The sequence below is a fragment of the Falco biarmicus genome, chromosome 8, assembly GCF_023638135.1.
Source record: "Falco biarmicus isolate bFalBia1 chromosome 8, bFalBia1.pri, whole genome shotgun sequence".
Taxonomy (NCBI): Eukaryota; Metazoa; Chordata; class Aves; order Falconiformes; family Falconidae; genus Falco; species Falco biarmicus.
In genome coordinates, this window is record NC_079295.1 from 23709802 (window position 1) to 23732853 (window position 23052).

General features: G+C 35.7%; 1 protein-coding gene across 1 annotated transcript in view; it reads right to left on the reverse strand.

Moving 5' to 3' along the window:
* SCN2A (sodium voltage-gated channel alpha subunit 2) overlaps positions 1–23052 on the reverse strand; it is an 80915-nt gene that overhangs the window by 34253 nt on the left and 23610 nt on the right. Inside the window, exons 3-15 of the mRNA XM_056350322.1 lie at positions 21754–21872; positions 19127–19216; positions 17250–17378; positions 16482–16573; positions 15328–15600; positions 11807–11870; positions 11100–11241; positions 10089–10295; positions 8388–8678; positions 4776–5156; positions 3619–3751; positions 1745–1983; positions 648–821 (exon numbers count right to left, since the gene is read on the reverse strand). Of these exons, the coding sequence (XP_056206297.1) occupies positions 648–821; positions 1745–1983; positions 3619–3751; positions 4776–5156; positions 8388–8678; positions 10089–10295; positions 11100–11241; positions 11807–11870; positions 15328–15600; positions 16482–16573; positions 17250–17378; positions 19127–19216; positions 21754–21872 (2334 nt within the window). The remainder of the gene's footprint in view (positions 1–647; positions 822–1744; positions 1984–3618; positions 3752–4775; positions 5157–8387; positions 8679–10088; positions 10296–11099; positions 11242–11806; positions 11871–15327; positions 15601–16481; positions 16574–17249; positions 17379–19126; positions 19217–21753; positions 21873–23052) is intronic.

The following is a 23052-nucleotide window of genomic DNA, read 5'->3' on the forward strand; positions in this document are numbered from 1 at the left end:
GTTGATGACAGAAATATCTAATAAAAGGCAGAGATACTGTGGTGACTTCCAAAGAGAAAAGCTGTTAGTGGATGAACCCTTGCAGAGGGTGGTAAAGAGAAGGCTTGCAGTGAGGAAAAATCCCTATCCAAAGAAAAATCTTTACACTGCTCTCTTCTGAAACTATGTAAGCCAGCTGGTAACGGAAGACTATCAACTAAAACTGGCAATAAAGTTTTATTGACTATTCCATTATTTACTACGTAATTTACTAATCTTCAGTCACAGGTAGTGAGGGCCTCTGGCTTTTGCATTTTTTATTCTCCTCATCTAGGGAGAAAAAGACTCTAATAGGTACTACTATTAAAAAAAGTTAATCCTTAAAGCACACTCACTGCAAGAACAGAACTGATGTTGACAATATCTTGAAGCAATAGGTGTTACTATGTAAGATGTTAATATTTAAGTAAATAGATGTTAATATGTAAGACAAACCTGACATAATATATACATGCCATCTAGTGGGTATGCAATTTAATATTTTGTAAGTTCTTACGAAAAGGTCTTCTGTGTTAGCCAAATACATAATGTACAAATGAAAAATGAACAATATAACTGCATAAATACAAAAACAGAACATGAAAATATATTTTATTTAGTATATTTACCAATCGAAATGATCGAAGGACAGATAATCCTTCTACGTTTGCAAGGCCAAGCTCCATTAAACTAAGACTCACGATAAAACCATCAAAAATATTCCACCCCTCTTGGAAATAATAATAAGGATCCATGGCAATTATCTTAAGAAACATTTCTGCTGTGAAAATTCCAGTAAACACCTGCAAGAAAAAGACAGTTTCTTATTCCAATTTAATGAAAAAATATTTAAAAAGTAAACCTAATGGTATCAACCGTTGTTAAGTTATATTTTTAACAAGCAATCCATGATAAATCTGAATAGCTTCTCTATATTACCATATACTGGAGTTAGGAATTAAATTCAGATTTAAAGCTTACATATGCATGACAATGTTTGGTTTCCAGAGAAAAAGAGATAAATGGGAAAAATGGGTTTTATCTAGCATGCTAACATGCATATATAAATACTGATACACGGAATCTCTTCTGATTTTAATGCTCAGATTTTCCCCCTTAGATCTCATCTTTGCCCTTCAGAAATCTTTTTGTTTCTAGGGATAAAGATAAGTTGATGAGAGGGACAATTATTTTATTATGAAAAAAATATATACTGAAAGTTGAGCGGAACTATTCTTCAGAATGACCCACAGAAGGCACTGTCATGCCGTTTCACCTTTTCATGCAGAGTTGCAGTTAATCCTCTGTGCTTACCGGGTCTTTCCCCTCTACAATTCCCTGAACACTCAGGACCTCAGGAGGTGCTAGTGTGGAGCAGAACAGGTGAGGGAATAGAATCAAAAGCTCTTGTGATGTGTAAGTATCCATCCAAGAAAACATATTAGATAAATTCCTTTAACCAGCTTCAATTACAGAAGCTGAAGGTTTTAAAAACCAAAATGCACATCGACCCAACAGATCTTACTATTTTTTGCTCTATAAAGCAAAAGTGGCAAAATCCACACATGACAACAGAGGGATTCAGTACAGCTTAAATTTAAACTCAACCATCCCAAGCCTATAAATGTCTAGTCAACGTTTTCTTTTAAACAGATGTACCTAGATCACAAAGGACTTACTTTAAAAAAATGCATTTAACATACATGGCACATCATGAAAGACTTACAAGGTTTCCGACTGAAAGCACACCACTAAACTGTTCTGTCATTGGGTAGTGCTCCATGGCCATGAACAGGGTGTTCAGGACAATGCAGATAGTAATGGCCAGATCAACAAATGGGTCCATCACAATCAAATTTACAATATGTTTGACTTTCAGCCATGGAGTACAGCAGTCCCAAATCAGGCAAGTGTTAGCAAATTTATACCAGCATGGTGGGCACTTCTGTCTGGATTCTTCCAGTTCTAGAAAGAAAAATCAAATAACATTTTAAACATATTTCTTCTATTCTATTATCACCTGGGTATCTCCTTGAGGCCTAAATGCTGTTTTCCAATGTACTGTTGATAAACTGTGTTGATATTGTAGACCTTTAGAAACAAAGGATACTGTCAGTCAAAAGAAATTACAATTAAAAATAATCTGCCCCACTTTTGAATTTGATATAAAAAGAATAGTAAATATTCAATAGATAAAATAGCCTTTCACAAGCAAATGCCACATAGTATGCAAAACAGAAATTTGTCTTAGAAATCAGGCATACAGGCTGGACAATGAGTGGATTAAGAGCAGCCCTGTGAAGAAAGACTTGGGAGGTATTGGTGGATGAAAAACTGCGTATGAGTAGGCAACGTACACTCACAGCCCAGAAAGCCAGTCTCATCCTGGGCTGTATCAGAAGTGTGGCCAGCCGTTCGAAGGAGGTGATTCTCCCCCTCTGCTCAGCTCTTGTGAGACCCCACCCGGAGTACTGTGCTCAGCTCCAGGGTCCCCAGCATAAGACATCGACCTGTTAGAGTAGGGCCAGAGGAGGGCCATGAAGATGATCAGAGGGCTGGAGCACCTCTCCTTTGAGGGCAGACTGAGGGAGTTGGGGCTGTTCAGCCTAGAGAAGCAAAGGCCCCAGGGAGCCTTCCAATATTTAAAGGGGGCCTACAGGAAAGATGGGGAGGACCCTATCAGAGAGTGTACTGATAGGACAAGGGGTAAGAGTTTTAAGATTAAAGGTGGTAGATCTAAATATTAGGAACAAATTCCTTACTGTGAGGGTGATGGGACACTGGAACAGGTTGTCCAGAGAAGCTGTGGATGCCCCATCCCTGGAAGTGTTCAAGGCCAGGCTGGATGGAGCTTTGAGCAACCTGGTCTAGTGGAAGGTGTCCCTGCCCATGCAGGGGGATTGGAAACAGATGATCTTTAAGGTCCCTTCCAACCCAAACCATTCTATGATTCTACACATAGAATGAATAAAATATTTAAAAGTGTCATAAAAGATAAACGCTTAGAAAAAAACAGAAGTCAGACAAGTATTTAGACAGTGTTATGGTCCACATGTGCAAAACTGCTCATTATTACCTTCCTGTTTGCTATTTTGGGCAGTCACTTAAGCCTCAGAGTAATGTTTTGCCCTTTTTTGCAAGTAGTTGCTTAATTCCATGATTCAGATTCATTGTATTTAGCCTTACAGAAAGAATAATGCAATCCTTCCTTTGTGAAACAGCATGTCTGTTGAAGTGGTAGAAGGGGATTGTTCTACTGCAAGAAGCATAGCCATTTCATCAACCTAAAAAGACCTTTTACACCAAAATATAACTTGTCTAGAAAACACTGCATTGATCAATTGCTTTCTGCATTCATTTAACTTGGAATTTTGCTGCTTCCACCTTAAACCTATTAGTATATTGAAAGCTTGACTGCTTTTCCATATACATCAGTCCATTCTAAAAAAAAAAATCAAAACACTACCTCTATATACAAATCTCATCTTGCTGGTACCCTTTAAGCTGAAATAGCTGCCTTAAACCACCACTACTACTTAATTTATCATATGTTTAATAGCACTTTATGGTATCATCATATAACAATTCTGTGTTACATACCTTCCATTGTGTTTGTAAGCATGCTGGCTATACTCATTGCTCTTTGCCTTGCACTAGGATCTGCTAGGTAGTCCATAGGAACATGATAAGAACTAGACCGTCTCTTTCTTAAGTCAGTTTCTGTGGTAGTGCCCTGAAAAATAAAACACTGATAAAATAACCTATTGATTGTTCATTTAGTAAGAATAACACTGTAAATTATTATAGAAGTACAATGGTTTAAAACACTTTGCTGTCCTGCACCATGCTCCATTTATGTTGTAGTTTTGCAATAGACTACTGTATGCTTAACTTTGTATATTGTAAATAGTCAGACACATCAATAGGATTGCTCTTGTGCTTAAAAAATGGTTTTAAGTTTTTTTCTGAAACAGGGCTGAGATTTTAAAACATATTTTAGACTGTGAATAGTTTTTACACTATAAAAAGTTCCACAATGCTTGTCAATAAGCTCTGCCATAAATATCTTTCTAATTAGGCAGTGAAGTCTTTTTCTAAACATGAAAATGCACACCCTACACAGCTAGCAGTAAAAACACATATAAGTGTATTTTCTTAAGATAACTCTTAATTTATAATAAATTATCAATTTTCTAGCACGTTTTCAAACAAAATAAAAGCAAAAATATTTCATAATGTTGACATGTTGACATCTCAAAAAAAAACCAAACTAGAAAAATTAACTGTGTTACAGGAAGAATATCACAACCCATGTAAGTTGTACTATCAGTGTTACTCATAAGTTTCACATATAGTCAGTGGGAATTTAAATACTCATTTAATATATTCCATTAAGTAAATAAAATTAATATTTTTTTATTTTTATATCCTGTCTGATATTTGAATGAGAGCCTTCCAGTTAAGTCTTCAGTTAGCATAATGAATCAAAGGGTGTAAGACTACACGTACTACATTTATTCAGTGGTTTTCTATCTTATTCTGTTAATTCCCAGTAAATTAGCATATATTTTCCACATATTTAGTTAGAGAGCTATAAAATTTCAGTTTCTACTTTAGCTTATAACTGGAATATATGAAAGGAGCATTCACAGCTTGGTCAGAAAGGGAATCATTCCCAAGTGACTAAATATTGTAGAAACAGTAGTTGATCACAGAGGGGGAGAACATCATGCCTGAGCTATTGCAGACTTCCTTACATTGCTAGCAGTGGCTGCTTTATCAATCATCACCTCTGGCAGAAGCTGTCCAGTAGGTGACGTCAAAGCTGGCGGCCCACCGACTAAAGAAACTACTCCATTGCAATCCACAGTGCTGTGCATCTTCCCGTTTGCTGGAAGTGGAGGTACTGTCCTGGATGACCTACTGGCCTGACTAATGTTACTGTTGCGCCGTTCACCATGTCTATGAGGAACAAAGAGAGAATCTCTTCTGCTCTCATTGTCTTCAAAAGTGCTGTGCTCATCATCAGCAAAGTCATTTTCTGATCCTACATCTTTTGCTCGACCTCTGAAGCTGAAAAGACTTGTTCTGCTATTGCGTCTTGGGGAAAACAGGGAGCCTCGAATGCTCAGCAAAGACTGTAGGCAAATAAAAACAATGTTTATCAGATAAAAATAATTTAAAATATAATGTTTTCATACAGAGGAAAAAACCACAGTGTTAATATGTCTTAAGGGTAAGGTCATCTACAAAGAAATGAACTGGTACAGCCCTCCTCACCCCCCACCCCTGTACCCTCCCTTTTGGGTAGTAAACAAAGAGCACATAAGTGACAGACAAAGACTAGTTGTTTCACCACTTCAGATATATTAAATCATTGGTTTAATTAGAGTAAAAGAAACTGCTTGACAGACTTATTTCCTCTGCCATTCTGCCCGGTTTATTACCAATTGTTCATAAACTGAGCAAGCACATCTAGACACTATTTATCCCAGGTTGGCATTAGTCCAACAGGCTGAGTAAATAACATTTTAGGCAGGTTTCCTGTGACTTAGTCTGCACACAAAGGTAGCTCCAAATACTGCCTAGTTTAATAAACATACTTTTTTTTTCCCCAGATACCAGTCAAGTAGGCCACAATAAGTTTTTTGTTATCTTATCTTTTGTTTGTCTTAGCTATCCTGAATATGCAAACATATGCCTGTAATTTTGTATAAGTAGTCTCACTAATGTTTGCCAATTTACCCATGTGAGTAAACATTCTGCCATCAAGATCAGAGTAAAAATCCCTAATCTTGCAAATAATCTTGCAAATTTTGCTCTAATCTTGCAAACAATTTTACAGATTGTTAACTTTAATTCATATCAATGATTCTCTTGACTTGATTGATTAGCATTAGTACCTGATTTCACCCAAGACCTCTATGAACAGCAGAGATGATAAATAACAAAGCAGTGTCTTTGTTTCTCTTCTGCAACTTATCTTTATGGACCTGAGCCCCATTGTTCTAGGTACTGCAAAATGCAGAACAAAAAGGCACTCTGCAAGGAACTTCTTATCTAAGCGTAACACAACAGATGGAAACAAAAAGAGAGGGAATACAAGGAGGCAAAATTGATGGGTATGATAAACAGTGGTCTTAGCTCACCTGAAGTCACTTCCCTGTCAAGCTTTCTGTAGGCAGCATGGTAAAAGAGAGTTTTAAAGAGGGATTTGAGGAAAGCAATGAAGTGTTCTGTGGAAACCCATGGGAGCTTCTTCCAAGCATGAGGGGCAGCATACCAGAAAGAGCTCAAAGAAACTTTTGAAAATTTAACAGGAGGTTATGAATGCTGGCATGGGTCAATCAAAGCTGGGACTTGTTTACTGTAAAGTACACAAGGTGGGTTGGAGGGAACTTTAGGCACAGTTCGTTTTATGGTATTAAAATATCTTTAGTTAGATTATGTTTACTAGCAGATTAGGTAAAAGCAATGAGATAGGTTAGTGCTCTTTGCAACAACATTGTTGATGAATACAGCAGTAACTGGGACATGGAAAAAGGTCCAAGTTAAAAATGATTTACAATTGTACATTTAGAGTTTAAAAAAAAGAAAAGGAAAAAGAAAAGGAAAGAGAGAAGGAACTATCAAAAGGACATGTGGAAATCCCTTAGAAAACTGTCAATGGGATAAAGGGGTAAAAGAATCTTCTAAAGCATAACTACACCAGGAGAACCGAGAGGAAATGAAATAATGAACATTAGGAAGAATAAGTTTTCAAGAAGAACATAATGGCTGGTTACATTGAAGGCAAGTGAAATGTCAAGGAAAAAGTCAAAATGAGATACAAACTTGAGTTTTGTCTAGAAAAAGGTTATTAAAAACTGGTGAGTGGAATTTCTGTTGAGTGGCTAGAATCCAGAGTGAAAAGGAACTAGAGCTGGAAAACCAGAGGGGAGGGGATTGCTAGACTGTCAGAGTAAACAGCTGTAAATGAACTTGGAGATGAAAGGTAAGAGAAGCAAATTGTATGAGGAATGCTTCATTTCTTACCAGATGGATGAATTGAGCTGCAGTTGAATAAGGCTGCAGTCTGAATGAAGACACAAGGAAGAATATGTACCTAAGGGATTAGATGGGTCTTCAACACAAAGTTGAAGTCAATGGATATAGGTGTGAAAATCTGCATAAGGAACAGAATGAATCATGAACTAACTCAATTCAGCAGTGAAGTCTTACAGAGATTAGCTAGACAGTTAACAACACAAAATGGTGGTAGACCAAGGGTGGCAGGGGGTGGTGGGGAAGGATGCAGTACTATTAAAAAAGGAAGTACATTAGGAAGTAAGTGGAAGGAGGAGTTAACTTGCCAGAAGCAGGAAGCTAGAAGTGTTATTTCCCACCACAGTCTGATCTAACAAGGAGAGTCCTTAATAAAATATTGGATGAAGAGGTCTGAGCTTCTTTGAGAATGGGAGCTGGAGAAAGTGATACATGAAGAGAATATGAATGCTCATGATCTATTTAGGGATGAAACAGGCTTTCCAGAGACAGTAACAGAAGAGGATTAAAAAGGAAGGAATGAGTTTAGTAACAGTGACTAAAAGGAGGGAGAAAGCAAGTCATAAAGACCAGGGAGAATCAAGAAGGTGGACATAAAAGGAAGCAGCATATTGAGGCACACAAAGGAGCAGCAAAAGGAGAGTGGATGTGAGATCTGGCCTTGGAAGTGCTGAAGAGGAGAGAGTCGGAGGTCGGCAAATGAAAAGGAGCTCTGAAAAGTTTAGAAGGGGTAATATAACAAAACTAACAAATTAAATAGATGTCTGGATGGAGAGATGCAGATGGCACTGAGTCATGGTGTTTCAATGTAAGAGAACACATGCAAGGACACGTTGCCACACATATTTCCACCTTCTTGAAGATAACACAATTAACGGTCTAATATCAATTAATTTGTCAGATTTCACATGAACATTTATGCAATTTCTACGGGGGTTTTTGCATCCCACATTTTAGTACCTTTCTCATGTAAAACATTAAATTCCTTTGTATGTGTGCACCAAATTTTGAATCCACTGATAATGCTGAATACATCCATCTTGATGGGGAGATAGGTCCATTTTCATTAAGAAAGTTGAAATACAACTCATTTTAATTAATACACATTATTTTGATTTTTCACACAAATGAAGAATGAAACAAAATATCTCAAATTCTTACAGTTTCATCTTTGGCTGCAAATATTAACTTGGTCATACTTTGATCTAAGGTATTAAAGAATCTGTAGTATCTTTTGCAAGAATTGACCAAACTACTTTATAGTGTTTCATTTTGTATGATAAGCAAACAACAAAGGTGTTTAAGAGGTAATAATACTATGGTACCTGGTGTGGGGAAGAGAATTTCTTTTCATAAGTCAGTCTATTCCCTTCAATGGAAAATCGGAAACCTTTCCTTTTGATGCTGTCCTCTGATTCAGATTTGTGAAATTCTTCCCCGTCCTTCTCCTCGCCTTCAGATTGTTCTTTTTGCTTTTTTTTCTTTCTTCTGTTCCTCCTCTCTTTAGCACTCTTTGAGCTCAGTTTTGACGCCTCAGAAGAACTTTCGGAGAATCCACCTATTCCACCTACTCCACTATAATCTCTTGAGTCAGCTGCTGCAGCTGCTGCTGCTGCCTATATGTACAAGCACATATGCAATTTACAACATTTATACCAACACACACCACTCACTATTTTAAATTTATTGCCATTCTTAAAAAAAAATACTTTTAAATAAAAGCAATGATCCCACTTCACTGAACCCAGCATATCCTTACAAGTATAAATTGTGAAATAGCACAGGAACCGTAATTTGCCACTGCTCTGTAAACCAGGAGCTAGAGAAGCCCAAGGGAAAACTGTGCTGTCAGAGAACCGAGTTAACAAGCATCTGTTTTAGATGGGAGGAATATGTTGCAATGAATTTTTCACCTGAAATACTATGTAAAAGGAAGGGATCAAAGCTCAAACAACAGGAAAAATCCCTGTTAACAGAAAGCAACACTTTCTTACATCATTTTGCTGGACTTTGAATGCTCTCTAGTCTACTACAGATCTGGTGTAACATTGCTTGTCTCAGTTTTGCAAATCATTATCAGAGATTTGAGTTAAATTGCAGGCTATTAGAGGCCTGTTGTTGTTTGAAGTTTCAAACATTTGTGGAGGATTTGATTGACAGTTATTTATAAGTTGTGGTAGAAAAAACCTAACCAACCAAACAAAACCCCCTATTGCTGACTAGTCATGTGCTTACATGGAAGACACAGAGCACCTTCTGCTCTATGTGGCTACACACCAAGCAGACATTATCAATTATCCTATTAAAGTTTTCAGAGTCTTCAAAAAATGAAAAGGAAATTCAAAGCAGTATGTAATCATGATTTCTGTACCACAGAAGCATTTCCCCAGTTTCTCAATTTTTTCCCGTTTTCTTTAAAACTGAAGCACTACGGCTTTCTGCTGTGAGAGCTGGGAAAGGAGTAAAAAAACCCAAATATTGCTGAAGCAAAATATTTCTTCCACAACCACTCAAATACATTTGCTTTTGTTGCTGAAATAAGCAGAATTCCTGGGATTTTCTCCCCCACATCTCCATCTCCATTTCACAGAATCACAGAATGGTTGAGGTTGGAAAGGAACCTCTGGATGCCATCGTGTCCAACTCCCCAGAACAGACAGGATCACCTAAAGCAGGCAACCAGAACCACATCCAAACAGCTTTTGATTATCGTCAGGGATGGTGATGCCACAAGCACTCTGAGCAACTTGTTCAAGTGCTCAGTAAAAAAGCTAATTTCCATCTCCAATTTGAAAATCCAGTACTTTGGCTTATTATCATTTTTTGCCACGAATTAACAGGTTCACTCAAGCCAGCAGAAGCAGTGCAATGGAAAACATTAAAGACTGTTTGCAAAACAAAGGAATTTATAAGGCTGAAGCTAATCTATTGTTAGGAGTAGGGGAGTAGAAGTATTCTGATATGTAGACATAAAGTATCCAATCACAGTCATGAATGGAAGAAGGAATTTTACTTTACAGGGATACCTGAGCTTCTTCCTGTTGCTTTTTCAGTTGTTCCAGCATTTGCTGAAATTCTGCTTCTTTCTGTTCTGCTTCTTCCATGGTTGCTTGATTTTGTTCTTCATAGGCCATGGCGACCACAGCCAGGATCAAGTTAATCAGGTAGAAAGAACCCAGGAAAATGACCAAAACAAAAAATATCATGTATGTTTTCCCGGCAGCACGCAGTGTCTGGAGAAAAAGAGGTAATTCACATTTTTAGCAGACTTTTAAATACTGTTGCGTAATATGGTAGCATCTGTGTCATGATCTAGAAACACATTATAAGATTGTTTTGTATTAGCACAAAATTATTTTTTCCATATACAAATAGGATTATATCCAGGCTATGTATACAAAAATCCAAGTTTTGTGTATACTATGGTCAAGGTAAGTAAGATTCTGTAGCTTGAATACTTCAGAACTTCTGCCAATGAGTAGCAGTTGCTGCCCCCACTATATTGTCTATATTACAGCCTTTAAATCTAACAGTAGTGGGGCCACTAACCAGCATCTTACCTTCTTGTCTCATCAGTCCCAAACTACAATGCCACAAAGACAGTGCAGTATACAAAATGTCACGTTGCACAACATCACTGTCCTTCAGGTTAAGGATACATGTAGTTCAGGGACAAGATGTAACCTTTTTAAAGACAACGTATTTGTACTAACTTCAAATCAATTTAACTCGCATCTATTTACAGCATGTTTGGGTAAGAAGCTTTAACAACTTAAGTTCATTTACTCACTTGTGAAAAGAAACAATAACGCTTAACCACCTTAAAAAATAGCAGCTATTTCCTATTATGTATTTGAGTAGCACATGAGAACCTAAATCATGAACAAGGGCCCTATTGTTTTAGACAGCTTACATATACAAAATAAAAGATGATTTCTGTCCCAAAGACCTTAGGGACATGGGAATGAAAATAACTATGCAAGTACTATGTAGTAATGGTATTGGTGATGGTGCTGTTTATTTTAATAAGTCCTCACCAGCTGGTAAAGATTCTCCCAAAAGTCCTGAGTCATCAATCGAAACAGTGACAAGAATGCCCAACTGAATGTATCAAAACTTGTGTAGCCATAGTTGGGGTTTCTACCAGCTTTCACACATATATATCCTTCTGGACATTGACTACAAAAGAAGAGGAAATGCTATTTTTAACAACTACTCTAAATTACGATATGCTATAGTAAATCACAAAATTGTTCAGGAGTACCAATTGCTAATGAAATTATGAACAAGTAAAATTTTATTCTACATACCTAAGATAAAAATATATGTCTTACTGGTTTTCAAATGTTAATTCCATTTCCTAATGATATTTTAATACTTCAATAATATAACTAATAGCAATCTACCCTTCCCCACAATCTGTCATATCAACACATCTCTACCAGGAAAAGAGAATGTCAACTAGCATGGCTGATGATAAACAGTTGTCAGCAAGCTAGCAGCAACATTTATGCACATAGCAATCATGTGGTTACGTCTACAAAATTAGCCTAAGATGCTGATGAAGGTGCCTGTGTAAACTCAAATCACATAGATGGTTATATTCAGGTATAGCTTCAATGGCAAAACATTGGTAATTTGCAACTGCATGTACAGTTGATACGACAGTTGACCACCTGAGCTATTCTAAGTAGCTAATTATTTTTTCTTGATGCATGATGAAAAACGATGATCATTTTCTTACCCTGCATCTGAGCTATTGCCACACAGCAGAGCATCATTTTGTCCTTCCAAGAAGTAGAAATGACCTGTTTTAAAAAAAAATAAATGAAAAAGGTTATGAGAAAGATCATTTATACCAAATGGAAATTGAGCAATGATACAGACCTTTACACTTTACAGAAATAAGCAGAGCTAACAGTTTAACTGCAATATATAATGATTAGGAATAAAAAAAAGCATGAAAAATACTGTTTTGACTATAGAGTCTTGAAGCTGGCCTTTCTTTAGAAAATAGAAAGGTAGTTGTACAGATAATTCTCAGTAGCCTACCCAAATTAGTAAGATACAATGGGTGGAATACCAAATTGTTTATGTCAACAAATGAGTGAACAAATAGCAGCAAACCAAGACAAAGGATGAGGGCGATTCCCTGCCTTTGTTCATGCATTTTCATATATATCATGTAGTGTTATTTCATTACATACTATTTTATCCAAATATTACTTGAAAAAGTACTGAAATTTTTGCAGCATGAAAACATAACACAACATGCATAAGAAATTGCTAACTGGATCTTGACTTGAGCAGCTGAGGGAGAAACCAGGCTTTTATTGTACATTACAAAAAATTACTACACAAAATTCTATAGCAGAGGAATGTACTTGAAATATCTATATGTATTTTGCCAATAGGCTAACTACTAAAATAAGGTAAAATATAATTTAAAGAGGTGGAAGTCTTAAAAGCCCCTGGCACATTGTTTTCTTTTCTTTGTTATGTTTTGAGGCAGAAAGAGAAAATCAATTTGCCATCAATTCCTAGTTTGGAATTTTTAAGGTAAAATGGGAATCTCTAGTGGAGATTTTTGGGTCAGGTGGCATATTAAGCTAAAGTTGCCAGAATTAGGTATGTTCTAGCTGTTCCCAGGAAGCAGATGGTTCCTTTGAGATTCACTTCCAGCTGGCATGAACTAGCTTAGCTGGCATGAACTAACTGAGGGCTAATGCTAAGGAGACAAGAAGACAATTGCAACCAATTCCTATTGACCGCTTCTCCTCTGTCACCACCAGCATACAACAGAGACAGCATAAAATCAGCTTACTTTAGAGAGAGGTATATTATGTGAATAACTTAGGCATCTGCAATCTACCCTCAGATATCAGATAAGAAAATAGTGGATTTTCAGACATTCCAGTGCTCACATAGTCATGCCTTGTGAGAGATCTAACCCCTACTTAAAGAGCTTAAAGATGCAGATAGGCTCCAAGCTGGATTTTCAAAACTGTCTGTGGGCCTAATTCACGTTCTTACGTGGCACAGCTCCTCCACTGGTAAGCAAATGATCCTGTTAAACCATCCAGTCAGCTCAATTCTCAGCCCACTATTTTGGAAAACATTTACATAATAATTATCTCAATACAAAGATGATGATGATCAAGTAATAAAGATAGTCCATATGAGTTTGTAAAAAATACATCATATATAAAACTATTCCTGTCTCCTGCCAACTTAGTAACAGGACAACAGTCATGGGTGCAAGTCCTACATGACACTTTCATAAGCAAATAAAGGAGATACGTTCTGGCTGGAATCATCACAAAATATATGAAAAAAGATTCTCAGAGAGCAATTGCCAGTGGCGCAATGTCAATTCACAAGGGCATCGTTCTAAACATCCTCCAGGGATTTGTGCTATACATTCACAACAAGTTTCATTACCAACTCAAGACATGAAATAATAGAAAAAATGCATCAAGTATTCTGAAGACATCAAGCTAGGAGAGAAGATGATTGAAATTTAGAATGACCTTTACAAACTGACAAGCTGGTCCAAAAGCAATTTGATTTATTTCAACAGAGACAAGTGGAAAATGCTACAGCTGACAAGGCAAAATCAAATACGTAAATGCAAAATAGACAGGATCTGGCCACAGCCACTGCTGTACAAAAAGATGCAGTGACTCAAGAACTGCAAGTTGACTGTGAATCAACAATACAGTGCTGATATAAAAATGATATAAGTTTTCAGATGTGTTAACAGGAATGTTTCATATATGGCACGTGAGATAATTACTTCTGATTTGTCCCTTTATTAGAGAAGTACCAGACTTGAGCATCTTATTAAAAAAAAAAATCAAAACCAAAACCATAAAAAAAACCAAAACCAAAACCCAAACCAACCCAAATCCCAGACTAATTGCAAAGAGTCCAAAAAAGCAAAGAAATGTGAAAAAAGGTTTATAAAATGTAAAACAGAAAATAGGATTGCTTGGTTTAGAAAAGACCAGAAATAAAGAAGATAAAGGTTTTAAAATATCATACAGACTAATAGAAAGTAGTCTAAGATTATCTTATTTCTAAGACCACAGGAGAAGCAGTAATATATTCAATCTGAAATCAGGAAAATTTACATTAGACATTTTTAAAAAAAACCTTTCTATTTGTGTTCTGTAGTACCAGAAACAGCTAAAGGGGAATGGAATAGAAACTGTTCTTCAGACGTTTGTAAGAATAGGTTGTCATCCAAGCTCTTCTCCAAGATGACATTTCTATGATACTACAAGCATGCTGAGATAAGTGTATTAAAAGATTATAAGGCAATGAGACTTGGATCCAAAAGCATTTAGCTGTCAAACTGAGGTTTCCTAACTTCCAGTGATACAGGCATCAGTTACATTTATACAGACTTTATAAAAAAATTAAGATTATGCCTAATTACAAAGTTAAAACTCTAATACACTAAAATAAATAGAAAACACTGAATAAACAGGAGAGACTGAAGCTGTTTACCATGACGAAAGACAGAATAGCAATCTCCCATAGATATGTTCAGAGTTGTTCTGTCTGAATTTTAAAACAGTTTTCATTAACACAGTAGTGAAGTTAACTACCTAAAGCAGTGAAAATACTGTATTATAAGGTACAAAGGAGACCAAAATGCTATTTTTTTGATTTTCCACAGGTAAGAAACGAATTAGAAGACACATGATATGAAATCTAGTTCTTATTTTGCTAGAAGAACAAGCACGGAATAAATCATCAGCACTCTCATCAAGGCATGTCTATGCTGTGCAAGGGACTATACTGTAGAAACACCAAGTTCCAGAGGAAACAATGCAGCTGCATTTACGTGCTATGACAGGATTCATGAGCTAACTGATCTTCAAATGTGGATTTATGATATTGGGCATTATCTTGCGCTACTGTAGCTATACTTTTTTAGATCCCATATTAGGTAGGACTGTCACACTACTTCAGGAAGCTTGAAGCTAGCACGGAAATTTCTGCTTTGTACCGCAATGGGGATTTACTCTAAAAGTCATACTCAGTAAAAGGTAAAAAAGGTATTTTTGTACCAAACACAATATTATGAGTATGTTAAACTACATTATGACTGTTCTTTTATTTACTACACTAAATGAGTGCTTTTATATCTTTTTGACAGATTACACCATTTTAAATGCAACAGATACTGATGCTTTTGTATCTGTTTAAAAAATTTCCAGAAAAATCAATGAAGTAGATTATACAATTAACTCTTACTTCTGTCTTCGATGTACTCATCCCAGTTAAATGTTGTCATTGTTGTATTAATATATGTACCATTTTCACCTATAGAGCTATTAAAGTAGGAAATAACAGTTGTTTCAAAAGTAGAATTGTCTGGAGGCCACTGCAGGCATTTATTCCTCAAGTTGCCCATGAACAGCTGCAGCCCTATTAGTGCAAATACACTCAGACAAAACACAGTCAGGATCATTACATCCGAGAGCTTCTTCACAGACTGAATTAGGGCTCCCACAATAGTCTTCAAGCCTGCAAAGAGAAAAGATTTTTATTATGATGTTAAACAGATACTAAACACACAAAAATTCAAGTGCTTTTACCTGACAAGATAAAGATTTCATGCAAAATGACAACTAAATGAGTCTAATATTTATTATACAGTAATTTTCATGAAAAGCCTTATTACTTGTGAAGATGAATGAAAAGCTGTAAGTTTATGCCTGTTTTACAGTGTACAGAAATAAAAACTACATATACCAAACATATTGTTTATGCCAAAACAAGTGATTTTATTATTCATGCTATATCTCAACCCTGCATAGAAAAGCATCGTTACTGTAGCTGATGCTTCTTGCCCAAACCTTTCTTATATGAACCTTTTGAAAAGTATTCTGCATTAGTAAACCCAGTACCAAGACATTATAAGTGCATATTTGAATGATATCATAAGAGGGGTGATGGTTTGGAGAAGAAAGACATCTTTAAAAAAATACCCCATGCATGGTCCATGCTATCCTTTAGAGTTTAATTTTTTATACATGACTTAAAACTGAATTGAGTTGCTATATCAAGTGCCTGCAATAAATGATAAAATTTGCATCAGTATGAAAGCTTAAAAATAACTTATATTTAAAACACGTACAGGAAAGCTTGATGTCATAAGATGCAAATCACATAGGCTGTTTACTGCAAATATCTCATGCAAGAATTTGTTAAACTCAAAGGCTGACCTTTTTTGAAAGGAAAATACAAGTAATATAAGCAAGAATCAATTTAAATAAAATTACATGTCTTGATTCCTGCTTTTTTATTTTGTTAACAATGTGCAGCAAACAAGGCTTATGCTTTAAAAATGTGAGTACAGCCTTTGTAGAACAAAAGTCAGCCTCAGTGTTTAACCTAGCTCTCACCTGGAATGACTGATATTGTTTTCAAAGCTCGGAGAACTCTGAATGTTCTCAACGCTGAGACATTGCCCAGGTCCACAAACTCTGTCACATATCTGTAATAGGGGAGTTCACACACAAACACAATGACAGCACACAAATAACAGTTGGAGATACGAGGGGCCTAACACCTTACACCAACTACTTCTTACCTGGGATTACAGAAATAGTTTTCAAAGCTCTCAATACTCTGAAAGTTCGAAGAGCTGAAACATTGCCTAGGTTTACAAATTCTGTTACATACCTGTAGGATTAAATCACAGTTACTCAGAATTGAGGCAGATTTTATCCTATTTGCTTGGGTCTTTGATCAAGACCTCTTCACCATTCACTGTATTTTGCCTGTGTTATAAATATGCTCCTGACCATGAAATTAAAATATGTTTTATCAAAATAAACCACATTGACTTGGTGTTTGAAACCTAATTTGGTCAGCTTATAGCAGGAAGTCAAAAGGATTCCTTTAATTCTGGGATGCAGAAAGGAGACAGGATATGAACAGTTCAGGCTGATGGCATTCACAATCCTAATGGGCTGGCACACCATGCTGGCCTCTGCAGCACATGCTTAGTTAGAAATACTAAAATGTGTAAAAGAGGTAAAAGAAACATATTGAAACTGCAGGAAGTCCAGGCTCCAAATGTTCTGGCTGACAAAATATGAGGCAATTTTTAGTCACTAATTTCATGCTATCAGAAGATATTTTTATAAAAAAATAAGTAGAAGACTTACGCAAATGTAATGACAGTGAAATCTAGCCAATTCCATGGGTCTCGAAGAAACGTAAAATCTTCTAAACAGAAGCCCCTTGCAAGAATTTTAATGAGGGATTCAAAGGTATAAATTCCAGTGAATGTGTATCTGAGGAAAATATGCAAGACAGAGTTTACAGAAACACACAAATGTTAGTTTTACACATGATGCTCTTTAGTTGCTTTATTCTCATTTTCTTCTTTTTAAGTTGCCTAAGAATTTAATGGCAGTTACAACCAACTTTAAACATCTGCAGAATGCATACCATAAGGAAGGAGGAATAAAATTATGATTGAAAGACTATATGACAACCCATAGCTTAAGTTCAAATTCTATAATCTGTACAGTAAGACAGCTACAAAACTCCTGGTTACATCATTGATGCATGTTTATGTCCAATCTGAATCCATGTTATAACAAAACATGCGGATAGATCATGTTAGGATTTCAGAATTTGTTTCCAGACTAAAAATGTCTTCCTTCAATGTTATTTTTATGCTGAAATGTTTAGTACCATGAGCTGGCAGTGTGCCAACCCTCATCAGTCCTCTTTGGCTTTGTTACAGAGTAGCTGTATCCAGTACTTCACCTTCAGCAAGACAGGCATAGTACCTAAATGAACCAAGAGTTTCCAGATGCAAAATCCTGTGTAAGAGCAACTAAACATTTTTTACAAATACAAATAAAATTCAGCTACTCATTTTGACTAAAAAATGTGGTTGAAATTTAAAAAGTAATAATATTTAATTCTGGCATTCTGAGTAATTTCAATTTGCTACCTGCAAATGATGTCATCTTGAAATATAGTTTCATTTATATTTTTAATGAAAAAAGAATTCAAATTAAACTATTTAAAGGTTTGAAATGGTTTTCAAACTTGAGTCAAACTGAAATGATTTTTCCAATGTTAGTATTTTCAGTTTAATTACTAAAAAATTTCTTTCCTGCACAACTTTACTCAACAGACATCTGTTGTATATCTAAATGGTACAATATAATGACATAAAGAAATACTGAAGCTAGATATCTTTATTCATAAATATTTACTAGATGGTAGACATCCTGAATACATACATGTTCATATCGAACTCAAAATGAGGATGCCTGCATTGACTTTAACAGCTCTATGACTTCACTTTTGAATACTGAAGTTTAAGCAGGTAAGTATCATCCAAAGCAGTTAGGAATGAAGAAGCAGCAGAAGTATAAAATGCTATTGCAAAAATGAAGCACCATGAAGAGCAGCGTTTCACACTGGGGTCTACAGCCTTGCAACTACAACAAAATATACACCAATTGTGTATCAGCACCAAGTAGCTGACACCGTGCTAGACCTTTTCTTTTCCTATGGGAATATTAGCCAACCACTTAAACGCTTTTTTAATAGCTCTTTTTTTTCCATACAAACTTTCCATTGTTAGATTGTCTTTGGTAAAGGAAAGCTGCACTACAGTGAACACAGCCATCCATCACACGATCCCTTTATCTGTAATGGCTATTGCAACAGACATGGGAGAGTATTTCCCCGCATTTTTGCACAAACATAACATAGAATGCAGTGGAAAATATTTATAATACACTTTTTTGCATGATCATAAGTCTAACTTCTCTTCTTACATTCTCCATCTAGTACTGCAAACAGAGGATGGACATTGAACAATTTGTAATGAGGCATTGTAAAATATATGTACTTAATATTGCACAGAAGAAACTAGCATCAGAATATCTGTTGAGAGGATATGCCAACCAGGTAGCTGCTGCCAGTGGATGCCACCCAAATATAAAATAATTTTACAGCAGTTTATTTCAGATTACCGAATATTATTATTTAAAAAAAAAAAATCCATTTAACTTACTCTACATTCTTTGTCCAGTCTGGAGGGTTACTCATGGTCATAAATACACAGTTGGTCAAAATAGTGCACATGATAAGCATGCTGAATAATGTAGGTTAAGAGTTAAGGAATGTAAGCCAGAAAATCTCATAAAAAGACTATCAAATAACACACTGCTTTGGCAGATTTCCACTATCAGGAGCTATTTATCCCTCTACACTCGGGGAAAAGCCCTGAATATGTAAAAAGCTTCCACAGTCACTGTTTTATAGCTAAAAGAGAACAATCACATACTAAAAATTAGAAAATATGAAAGATATTAAAAAAGCCCCAACCCTTAATTTTAAGAAGACCTTAGATTATTTTTTCTTTTGAATAAAAATGTGAAAGTTTGAAGTAGTAGCTCCTAATTTAGTAGAATAACATAAAAGGCACTTGTTTTGGATGATCCAGCCAAATCTGATCTAAATCATTCATACAAAACAGTGAAAAATAAATTTTCTTGACTTTTCTTTTTCTATGTTTCACCATAAAATTTGGCACATATCAATGTTTTTGCTGATCATTGTAATACATATATTGAAAGCTAGTTATTATATAGTAGGAGAGAACATAGGGAAATCTTAGTGATAAAATTATTTTATTACTGTTTGCTTTATATATAGATTTTGTAGTATAAATGTTGGCAGAGGGAAGACACATGATATTCTAAAAGAAAAGAAATCTAAAAAGAATTCCAGAACAGGTCCAAGTCATAAATAATTCCACTGATTTTAACAGAACTGCTCTGGATCTACAACCTTTCACTCTCTGGACTGACTACATTCTTCTCAGAAATGAACATACAAACACCAAAATGAAAACCATAATGATGATGCACAAAACGTCCACATGATGGCACGATAACCTAAAACTAGAAAGGACAAAGCTCGATTATGAGAAGAGCTTTAGCTTCTGTAACTGTAAAATGCAGGTTCACATGGTGTTTCTAAATAGAAGTCCAAGTATAATGGGGTGGGAAGTACTGTGAGGTTCCCCACATGAAGTTCTCTTTGCATGTCTACATTAATGAAGAAAACCTTCAAGTGACAGCAAATACCTCTGCCTTCTCAACCTTCAAACAACTGTGTGGCATTACATTCAACAATTCTTCGGGTTTTCTGCTCAGTAAATATATTTCAAATTCTTTACTCAGCATCTAGCTTCTCACTATGTAATTCATATATGAGCAAAGCAGAAGAGAAAGGTATTTTTAAAAAACATAGAAAATCATGTGTTATTAAAGTGTTCCACAAGCCTGTATTTTACATAGGCTTTCAAAATCCTTTTCGATGAAATGTCCTCTCAGAGCTGCAAATCGTCACTATTCTTTCATCAGTGGTAAAATAACTAGCATATACCTTCCCACAAATTTAAACAATGTTTTTTAACATTCTTTGGTGACTCTAGCTCTTCACCACCATCTCAGTCCCATGATCTCCCATTATTCCTTGTAATTGAATAATGCTCTATAACTTCCTAAGGAATGTCAGATAACTGACAATTATTTGTAGTGACACCTGTAGCAAGCAAATATAAAACAGGCTATGTAGTGTCATGATTGATCCTGAAGTCATTTGTAAGCTAGCATTGATAACACATCCAACATGTAACAACCATTGTAATTATCAGAATTCCATTATACCAAGATTGAAAAAAAAATCCTTTCAAGATTTATTCTATGCGATCTTAGTATCCCTGTATGTAATGTTATCACAAAACTACTTTCAGTGCACTTATGTTAGACTTTTGTAAAATGTAAGTGTGCAAACTTTTGTATTTGCTCCTTAAGTAAACAGCCTTGCTGAAGTCAATGCCCTCACTGTTCAGATCAGCATTTGGCATCAGACCAGTGGGATGCCTACTATAGTCAGCTATCAAAACACTAAAAAAGACAAAAGAATACATAAGTCACTATTACCATTTAGTTTTGCAAATGTCTACCTGCAATGTGGAAGTCTCACATCCTACTTGAAGACTGAAATGAAAACATCTACAGAATTACGAGTGCATAATTGAATAACGATCAAGAGATAAAATAGACAAGTAAGATACATATAGGACTGAGAATGCGTAACAAAACAAGAAGCCTAAGCTGTTGATCAACCTATCCTTCTGCAATTGTGATCTGAATCAGAAAGAAAGGAATTATGAAACCGTATTTTCACCAAATATTCATGCAAGCACAAACGTGGGATCAAAGATTTGCTTTTTAACACACAGTGTCAGTGAAGAACTGAAAGTATTTTGAGCAATATATCTGCAATTTATGAAAAGTGTGGAGGAGAGGAAAAGATAAAAAAATATGATGATTACAGGAAAAATAAGCGGGAAGGGAAAAAACAGGTGTGTTGGGGTGGAAAGGACACAGGAAAAAATTGTAAAGGGCAATGACTGGCTGTCTATCTTCTGATTCTACTATATTAAGATCCAGCAACGAACACAAATGTAAAAAGGGAATAACAGAAAGAATGCAAGACAAATAGTAGAGAGAAGAGGGACAAAACACTATAGATCACATTGATCCTGGGACATGTGCCAGAGAATGATGTAAATACTACATAACATCTCATTCACTACAGTTTTAGACTAACCACTTAAAAGGATATGAATGTACCAAAATCTTAATAGCTATTTTTCTAAGAGGATTGAAAGGAGTTAACATGTACAGGGCAGAGGTGGCACTGAATCGGAATATTGCCTTCCCTTTATTCAATACTATAAAGGTCTGGAAAAAGACAGAATGAAAAAGCATTTAAAAGGCACCAAGTTAGAAACAAGTTACAGGTTAAAGTCCAGTATCATTTTCATTTAATCATTAATCATATTTGGTGAAACTCTTCTTCCATTTATACCTCCCCCAGAATCACAATTCCCTTGTCCAGTTCACACATAGGAGAGTCCAGAACCCAAATTACTATAAATACAGTTGCATGAAAACATTCAAGTAAGTTCATTTAGATACTACAAGTAATCCTGATATTGCTACCTAGAAGACAGAGAGGTATACATAATACATAATTTCTGAAGAATTAGTATATGACGATTTGTACCTTATAGTGAGGTATGTAACTTTAAAAAACATGACAGCCATTAAAACTTCAGCATTCCCTGATCAAATAGCCAGCATTAGTTAATCACATTAAAGCACTAAGGCAATAGTACTTACAAAGTGATCTAAATTTCATGAATGACCTTCATGAAAATAAGGAAGAGTGTTCAATAACCAGTTTTCAACATTACACTGATGTACTGAACAGTTTTTGCTGTACTCTAAGGCAAGAGTAAACGTATTGGTTCTCTTTTCAACTATTTCTTGTGAGTTTCATACCTGCAATTCTGTCTATTTTCCTTCTGTTATGCTTTACTTTTACCCAATACAGAATTCAATAATCCATGTATTTTCACTGTGTCTCCACAGTTTCAGCAATAGCTCATGCATACTATCAACATTTTAAGAAGCATTTATAAATGTAATAGTTTTCTTAAGACCTGGGAAATAAAGAATAAAGCCTTTATTTAACATGCAGAAAGTTTTAAAATTATTTAGATTTCCATGCATTTGGGGAAATTCCTATTCTATTTCTATCATCACTTCTTTCTACACGTGTGTGAAAGTTCATGCTCTTTGAAGGTAAGTGGATCTATCTAGCATTGTGGCAGCCCTAAAAAGCCCAAAGGGAACACAAGCCATGCAAACCTGGAGCACAGCCAGTAGCCATGATCTGCCTCTGCTGGAATCAGAGGGCAGCATTTGTAAAAATTATGCTCTACTTTCTGAGCAGGTGTGCCAAATACAGCAGCTGAAATCCTGAAAACAAAATGCCTCCCCCTGCCTGAAATCATTTCAGTGCTTCCAAACAGAACATACTTGCATTCCCAGATACCCATTGATTCACAAGCCATGC